The following is an 8,875-nucleotide window of genomic DNA, read 5'->3' on the forward strand; positions in this document are numbered from 1 at the left end:
GGGGTCAGTGTGGGGAGCAGCTGTCTAGGAATTATACTTTGCCTCTTCTAGACCCTCCCCCCTCTCTTTTCTTTTTTTTTTTTTTTTTGTTGTTGTTTTTTTTTGGTACTGGGGATTGAACTCGGGTCCTTGGGCTTGCAGGAGAGGAGGCAGAACCACTGAGCTAAATCCCCGGCCCAAAGCACATTTTTTGTTTTTGCTTTTGGTGCTGGGGATCAAACTCAGGACCTTGAGCTTGCTTGTGAGGCAGGCGGTGGAACCACTGAGCTAAATCCCCAGCCCCTCCCTTTTCTGTGCACCCTTCACATCCCAGTTCCAAATAACCAAGCCACACAGAGTTTCAAGTATTTCCTTCTTCTTTTCCTAATCCGTTGAAGAGGCTGAAAATTATACTAATTACATGAATTGCAAGAGGCAGGATCTCAGCCTTCCCAGGATCTAAGACAAACCACCCCTTCTCTATTTTTCCTCAACTGCTCCCCATGGCCAGGACTCCATTTTGCTTGCTTTCTTCAACAGAGAGGGCTGGGGCGGGGCTCCTATTCAGTAATATTCTGCCGCATCTCACACACCCAGCGGTTCACCTCCTGGCAGAAATTGTCGTTCCAGAAGCCATTCGACAAGACTTCAACACAGTCTTTGCTTCCACCCACTTCGCTGCCCCACCAATTTTGTTGCTGAGAGAGAGCCCAGTTCCTAAGAAGGCAAACTGAAGCTCAAGTGCTGACCTGCGCCACATCCCAGCAACCCCATCCCCCAGGCTGTCAAAACACAGCCTTGGAGGTGGGGAGCCAGGAAGGAGAGGATTGGGAAACGTGGTCCTTGAGGGACCTGTGGGAATACATTGGGGTAAAGGGCCAGGTGGCTGTCCCCAGGGGAAACTGAAAGGGAGCTGGAGGGAGGTCTCTTACCTGTAGCCATACTTGTAGTCACTTCCATCCACCCATTTCCAGGAGCCTTCAGTGTCAGTGAGACCTATCCAGGTATGAAAGGGGCCGGTGTGTTGTGTAATAAATTTCTGGAAAAACAGATGGGGGGGGGGTGGCTAGTTGCTTGTACCTTCATTCTTCGCCCTGCAGGCATTCATGTGCCCCCCTCAGACTCCCCAGACAGATCTGCCCCCGGCTGGAGCTTCAGTTCCCAATACAACTGCTTCCTTGCTTTTTCTTCTGTAACCTCAGGTGTTGCTTAGTCACCCTTTTACTGATCTACACTTTGTGCTAAAATATTTTGTAAGAATAATCTCATTTAATCCTCAGAAACCTTCTAAGTGATTCATATTTGGCAGGGCAGTTGTTAGAGCCCAGAGAGCCAAGCCATGAACTAGCCACTAGCCACTGCACTCTGTTCCCAGCCCTGGCCTAGAGTTTCACTCCATTCCCATCACAACTGCTATCCTAACTCTGGTCCTCTCCCAATCTTCCCACAACTTCCAACTCTTGGTATCTCTGCTCCTGCTGCCTCAACAGACCCCAGAACCTATTAAGGATCTCAGCTTCACTCACTTTCAGGTATATCTGCCCCTGTTTGCTCCTGCTTCTAAGTGTAGCTGTCATTTCCTAAGGTTTGCCAAGCCTCAAGCGTTCCAAGGGCCCACTGCCTGGAGCTCCATCAGGACCTGGCTACATGGGATCTGGCATGTTATGCAGGAGGGTGTCCTGGGAATGAGAGGCATCTCATCCAACTGGCAGAGCCTTGGATGACAGTGTCTCTGAGCTTACAGGTAGCTTCCCAAGAAGCCCTTCCAAATGGCTTTCTCTTACAGATATGGCTATTCCTAGAGATTTAAGTCCCATGGTTTGGTAAGCCAAGATGTGGTCACCTGATTTTGTGGAGGGAGCAGAGGAATGGGTTGATCAACAGAAACCTTATATCCCCTTTGACAGCATGTGAAGGGTTCTTACTTGCATTTGGAGGGAAAATGTCTAATTCCACTCATACTCCATAGAGACATAATTAAGGTTGCAGTTGGTCACCTCACCCAACGATATAATCAGTTAGAGTAGCACCTCTAAGTTCTAGGATCCTTCAATACAGAGGCCAAGTAGGAATCAAATTGTACTAGACAATCAGAGAAAATCATCTAGGATCATTCATTCCTTCCCTTACTGGGTGAAATACAGAGAAGAAAGAATTATACCCATTCATAACAGAGACAGAAGAGGAAAATCATCATGGAGCCCAAAAGAGTCCCAAAAAAGGAAAGGTGAGAATTTTCATTACTTGCTCTATGAACAGTGTGTCACCAAAGTCAGTGAAGGATCCCAAGAGAGCTGGGTGAAAACACACTTAAAAACTACTGACTGGATAGCTTTTTGGGGAGATTATACCCTAGGAAGTGTGCTGTTTTCCTTTTCCTCACCTTACATGTAGAAAGTTATATAAGCTGTTGGTTTTTTTTTTTTTTTAAGCTAATAAGCTTCAGCCATTTAAAGTTAAAAAGTAATCACTAGAGATGAAATCAAGACAAAAACATTAAGTGGGATGCTGTCAGTCACTTCATAATGATGAAAGCACAATGCACCAGGAAGATGTAATGGTTAGGAACTTGTGAGCCAAATCACAAAATTCTGAAATCTTAGGCTGAATGACATGAAATTAACATTTATGGGTGAAAACCAATTAAATTTTGATAATTTCAACCTGATTAGTAAAGCAAAATATGTTTGCCATCACTTTGCGTGTAAAATATTTACAGACCGTCATGGATAGCAAACACTCAATAAATATATTCCTGGCTTCTGTACCACATGGCTTAATTGCTTTGGCTTTATAACACTTTCAAGTTCATACAGCACAACCCCCCTTTGACTTCACAGTACTAAGGCAGCAGGTAGTAAGTGGAAACTCTAGCAAAAGAGGCCAAATGGATAAGAATTCTGGCTCCATACTTAGCTATGTGCCAAATCACTTAACCTCTCTATTCCTTAGTGGTCTCATCTCAAAGTGGAGATAATAAGGATCCCTGCCCAACAGGGCTGTGAGGCTTAACATGCACAGATGAAAGCACCCAGAACATAGTAAGTATTGGGTAAATGCTACCAATATTACCCTCCTTTTCCAAAAGCATCCTATCTATTCTTCCCCACAAACTTGAGTGGTCAGGGTTGCTCTCTTATGGCAGCAGTGGGAAGGGGATACACAAGGCTCCTTGGAAGAACCCAGTGACCCACTGCAGGAGACCCCTGGATCTTGCTCATTCTATTGATTTAACCCAGGTGACAAACACATCAAAAGGCCAGCACAGCAAGAAAGGACTCTGAGCCCTCCCCTATGTTCTCCTCTTCCTATGTCCTGGCCTCAAGGTCACCCCGGCTGGCATTCTGTCTCCTAGCTGGCTCTTCATCACTTGGTCACATGGCTCCTGGCATGGTCTCCCACCTCTTAGAATCAAAGGCTGCTCCACTAGGCACCTCCCCGAGCTCTACCACACTTCTGCTTCTAGACTCTTATTTAGGTTAAAAAGAAAAAAAACAAGCCTGACTAGGCCTCTTGACCAACCCTATATATGAGGTTTCCCCCTGCCTTTGGGAAGCATGACCTTACCTGCTCTTCCCAAGAGTTGATGACCACCAGGTAGGCGTTCTCCAGCTGGCAGTAATTTCGAGCCTCAGGCCAGGTCATCCCAGCACGAGAGAACCAGTAGCAGCTGCCTTCATACTCCACCCAGTTAATGGGGCAGCATTCTGTGCCTGAGGGGATAGAGGGGCAGAAAGAGGTAAGATCCAGCTGGTGGGGACAAACACACTGGGATCAGAATCTCCTTGACCCTACCATTGCTCTGGAGGAATGCCATCTGACAAGCCAGGGTACGAAGATCCACTGGAAAGTGCTTAAGGTGAAGGAGCAAGGTAGCATGATCTAGGGAACAGATGAACAAACAGCAGTGTGTCAACAGTGAGTCCCCATCCTTCCAGGACCAGGCACAAGACTTTAGCTGTCAGCTAGGGAAGCACACACCCACACATCACACCACATGTCCCACATATACACATGCCCCACCATGTAACACACATGCACCACACATCACACATGAAAGGATAGCACACACCACACCTTACACATATCACACACACCACACACATCGCCTATGCCATTCACACACAGATATCCCTTACAGAGTGCACAGGCATACCACACACATACGAACACACACCATGACACATAAAACCACACATACCATCATGTACACACACTAGGAAGGTCTCTGACCTGCTTGAAGATCTTTCTGCTTTTTCTCCAATTGGTCTCCCAAGGATGTCAACTTGCCACCTGCTCTGCCTCCTCAAAAAGAGAGAAACTAAGTTGTTCTGCTCCTGCATGTGCCTCCAGCCACATGGTCCTCACCCTGGGGACTTCTCACCTTGTCGCAGGATGCTGCCTGACTCCAGTCTGCACCCCCACAGCCCCTGAACACACGCCTACTGAAGGAAGACTCAGCACAGAGACCAGCAAACTCTTGTGCCAACCACCCAGCCCACTCACCATAGGAGTCCAGAGCCCGGATCTCCACCAGGGTGCTGGAGGAGAAATTGCTGAAAGCTTCTTTCAGGGTCTGCAGCTCCACTTGCAGCTGTGTGCCTTATCAGGAAACAGGGGGGATGGGTTGTGGGGCTGTCTGTGGGACTGTCCCACTCACCACCCACACTGCTACCATCATTATTCCCATCATTCACCCATCACTGACCCCCACTTTTGCCCAACATGTACCTCATGCTGCCTCTATTCTTCCCCTCTTGTTGTTCCCATCACTGACCCACCATGCCCATAACCCTTCCCCATCCTGCCCCATCCCTGCTGGCCCTGGGACTCTCACTTTGGGATCCAATCACACATGTGGCCACCAGCAGTAGGACATTGAAGGCCAGGGCGAGAAGACTGAGACGGAACCTGGAGCAGAGGCGTTGCTGGAGGGGCTGGGGAGATGGCCCTGTGAGAGAGGGGTGTCAGGAGCTGGGCATCCAGGGAATGGGAGCTGCAGAACAAGGCACAGTGGGGCAGAGGGGCTCAGACGTCTGAGGAGGTGCAACCAGGGCAGGGGAGGAAACCAGGTCAGGGGCTGTGGGGTCTTGATGGGTTTTGACCATTGAGGCATTGAACACACACACATCTGGGCCCATATGAACATGTTTAAGCATGCATAGAACATCCATTCACATGGTACATGGTACATCAGCGAGGTGCAAAACTGAGATTGGACTTGGGGACAGAGACACAGTGGGGCCTGGGAGACAGACTTGGGCTTTACAAGACATACATCCTTCAAATCACCCTCCCCAATGCCCTTGCATTCCTCTACGCTGTAAATAAATGGAGGGTGTGGGCAGGTGAGAGCAGGGAGGCTGTGCTTAGTGGGCAGGAAGGAGGTCAGAGGCACAGCCTTGATACGAGAGGACTTGTATGAGGGATACAGGCATTGATCTTAGGGAGAATGCTGGGCCCAGCCTCAAGGGATCCCAGTCTGAAGGGACAGGGAATGTGGAAGGGCAGAGACTAAAACCAGAGATGATCAGTGGGTCTCTCTGGCTGGTGGGCAGGAGGGGAAACCATTCACAGACCTCCTTTTGAAGGATGCTTTTGAAAAGCATCAATGGAGCCATTAATAAATGTGGTATATTAATATATACTTAATTGGAGTCCTTGACAGAAAGGAAAGGGGTGGAAACAGAAAAAAAATATTTTCAGAAACAATGGTCAAAATATTTCCAAATTTGTTGGAAACTGTATAGATGGAAAGTGCCAGGAAGAATGGGAGGCAACTAGCAGTGAAGTCTGCTCCTGCAGGGACCCTTCCAGATGGCAGAGCTGCTGGAGGGAAATGCATAACTTATTGTGACACCTAGGCCTGTCCCTCAGTGTTGACCCTCAGTCCATTTGGGCAAGTTCCCACTCCCATTAATTTCAAAAACTCTGGACTCTCTCCAAGCCCACCCACTCAAACTCTGAATCCTCTCAACCTCAGAAGGTTTAGCAATAACCAAAGTCATTGTTGAAGGTTCATTAGTCCCAGGCACCATGTGGACCCAAAAGCTGCAAAAGACAATGGAGGCAGACATGGCTTCTGTCTCCATAGACCCCACCAATGGGTCATAAGACCTACCAGCCCACTTCCAGGGGAAGGAGAAGCCATCAGTGGTACATTTATCCCTTCTGCCCACTCCTGCTCTGCCCAGCATCAGCTCTCCCTCCTCTGCCAGCCCCAGGAATGCAGGGATTCCTCCCAGCCCAGGCTCATCAATCTCCCTCCCTGAGCTTGAGTCCCAGCACCTCCTCCCTCCACAGAAACCAGCTCCAACACCAGCACCTACACACAGCACCTCCTCCATCCCTGGCTCCTTCCCCTCTGCCTAGAACCATTCAGATCTCTCTTACTTTAACACTTTTCCCAGCCCCTTGGGGCCTGCTTCAAAATTTGCTAAAGGAAGATTCAGGCAGGAAGTCAAAGAGGAGCAAGAATCTTCCAAGATCTTTCTGTGCTCATTTCCCCACCCACCCCAACTTACACAGAGTCCTAGCTGGCTCTGCATTCCTTCTGTGCACACATGTGCCCAGGCAAACACACAGCACAGCTGTCTCTTGTGGTGGGAGGAGGAAGAAAGCCACCTGTAACTTCCAGGTGTCCCACACACCCTCTGGAAGTCCTCTGGAAGCACAGCTATCTACAGCTTACAGTCAGAAGGACTTAGTCCCAGCTCAGAAAGTCAGTGTGACAGACCCCAGAGAGGCAGAGAGTAATCAGCAGCTGGTACAGGGGTGCAGATGAAGCCCAGGAAACTGGACACTTGCCTTTCCAAAATGGATTTTCTCTCTTGGGATTCTGCCCACAAATGCCTGGTCCCTCACCACCACTGAGCTGATGGTCATTTTCCTCGAAGTCCAGCTGCTGGATGTCTTGAAAGTCCTTCTCCATGATGGTCCCAGAGCTGGAGCCAGATCTGGGACTGAGTAGAGGTTGTTATTAGAGCTGGGGCTTGTGCTAAGATGAGAATTCTAGTGGAGGCAGACAGTAGGATTGAGTAGGGCCTGGAGGGGTCAAGGTGATGGCTTCAGTTGGGTATGAGATCGGAGATGACCTCAGGGTAAAGATTAGAAATATTGCAGGATCTTGACCCTTCTCAAGAGATGACTTGGCCCCTGACATGGCCAGAAACCATCCCTCCATACTCTCAAAGATCAAATCACACACATTTTCCCACCTGGCCCCACTGTCCCTAAACCAGGGTCTCCTTGATTTGAAACATCCCCCATCGTGCCTGTCTCCCTTACCTTGGTTAGCCGTTAAAGGTATGAAGACCTGGCTCTGGCTTCTGCAGGCAGCTCAGGCCCTATGGAGAAAGAAGGATTAAAGCTAAGACAACTCAGGCAGGTGGTGGGTGCTACATGCGAGGGGAAGAGGAAGTTAGTTCAGGCCAGGGTCCTGAATGTTCGAATTACTCTAACCTGGCATCTCCTGGCCCTGGGACTTTGGACAGTAAATAGAAGTGGAAACAGAGTTGGAACTTGGACAATGAATAGTGGGGGAGGGGGATACAACCACCTCTGTTCTCATCCCCTTAGGAAGGAGTCTCCTGGTTCCCCACCACCACCATCCTCACATGCCAATCATCTCATTCTTCATTGCACAATTTGGGAAGGGAAGCCAGGCCAAGGGGGTCCAGGGTGTAGTTTGTGGTTCCCCCTCTGTCCCTCCCCCTTTTCCCAGAATTCTTGGTGTCTCCACATATCCCTGACCAGGTTCAGAGGAACCAACAGTTTCCCTGTTCTTGCCCAATCTGGGACTGTGATACTGGAATCCAAATACCAGACCACAACTTCCTGTGAGCTCAGCAGGTTCCCCAGTCCCAGCCTGACTTGCTCACTTTCTAAGGGAGCAAAGTTCCTCAAGATACAGGAGAAACGGGAAGGAGAGAAAAGGAATAAACAGAAACGAAGTCTTTATAAAATAGGGAGGGACAGAGGGGTTGAAGGGAGGGCAGGGGAATGGGGGAAAAATAAGAACCAAGATATATCATATATAGATACAAATTCCCAATGATAAGTGCCATCATATTGTATACATAAAATGTACCAATAAACTCAATGAATAAAAAAATAAAACAGAGGAAGGAAAAAGGTGCACAGCAGGAAGCAGACCTCTCTGCAGCGGCAGGAACTCTACCTCGGTAAGCACCTTCTGCAGTCTAAGCACCACACCAGGTCCAGGAATACAAACATTTGTCCTCATCCCCAGCCATTGCTGTGAATTCCTACAGATGTTTTCTCATTTAACCATTACAACAGCCCCAAGAGGGAGCTATGTTTGCTATCCCCATTCCACAGGGGAACTAGAGCCTCAAGAAAATTGAGTGTGTGCTCCAGGTGGGAGCACTGTACCTTGAATCTGGAATGTCCCCAAAGGCTCATGTGCTAGAGCCTGCTCCCCAGACCATGGCACTACTGGGAAGTGGAGAACAACTTTTAAGAGGTGAGGCCCATTGGGAGGTCTTCCAGTCACTGGAGGCCTGCCCTTGAAGAGGACTGTGAAAGCCAAACCCTCCTCTTCTTCTCTCAATTCCCAGACACCAGGTGAGCAGCTTTCCCCCACCAGGATGTGCTGATTCACCACAGGTCCAAAGCAAAATGAGGCAATTGATCATAGACTGAAACCTCTAAAACCATAAGCCAAAGTAAATTTCTTCTCTTTATAAGTTGACTTATCTCAGGTGTTTGTGTTACTGGACCGAGGTCCAGCTGCTCACTGCTCAAAAGGCAACACTCAGGAGATGAGAGCTGGTTGAAAGGAAATCAGTTTTACTTAAGAGCCAGAACCCTTGAACATGGAGAGAGCTATAGTCTCCAGAGCCCCTTCTTAGGAAACTCAAGTATATAAAAGTTT

The 8,875-nt window shown here is 48.6% G+C and overlaps 1 protein-coding gene across 7 annotated transcripts; it reads right to left on the bottom strand.

Moving 5' to 3' along the window:
- Positions 1–29: 29 nt before the first annotated feature.
- Asgr2 (asialoglycoprotein receptor 2) lies at positions 30–7,710 on the bottom strand. Of its 7 annotated transcripts, none has more exons than XM_087191712.1 (10): positions 7,596–7,710; positions 7,267–7,325; positions 6,787–6,941; positions 4,817–4,930; positions 4,486–4,581; positions 4,213–4,281; positions 3,775–3,861; positions 3,547–3,692; positions 912–1,018; positions 30–696 (listed from the first exon to the last, which is right to left on the bottom strand). In XM_087191712.1, the coding sequence occupies exons 3-10, from the start codon at positions 6,908–6,910 to the stop codon at positions 540–542; spliced, it is 900 nt and encodes a 299-aa protein (XP_087047838.1). In that variant the 5' UTR covers positions 6,911–6,941; positions 7,267–7,325; positions 7,596–7,710; the 3' UTR covers positions 30–539. The 7 variants fall into 7 exon arrangements, with proteins under 7 accessions (XP_087047838.1, XP_004857415.1, XP_087047837.1 ...); XM_004857358.4 differs by having other exon boundaries at positions 4,213–4,284; positions 7,596–7,705; XM_087191711.1 differs by lacking the exon at positions 7,596–7,710 and adding an exon at positions 7,538–7,556 and having other exon boundaries at positions 4,213–4,284.
- Positions 7,711–8,875: the final 1,165 nt, after the last annotated feature.

The sequence above is a fragment of the Heterocephalus glaber genome, unplaced genomic scaffold (genome assembly GCF_053883595.1).
Source record: "Heterocephalus glaber isolate CG9 unplaced genomic scaffold, H.glaber_assembly_v1.0 deba00001564, whole genome shotgun sequence".
In the NCBI taxonomy this organism is placed as follows: domain Eukaryota; kingdom Metazoa; phylum Chordata; class Mammalia; order Rodentia; family Bathyergidae; genus Heterocephalus; species Heterocephalus glaber.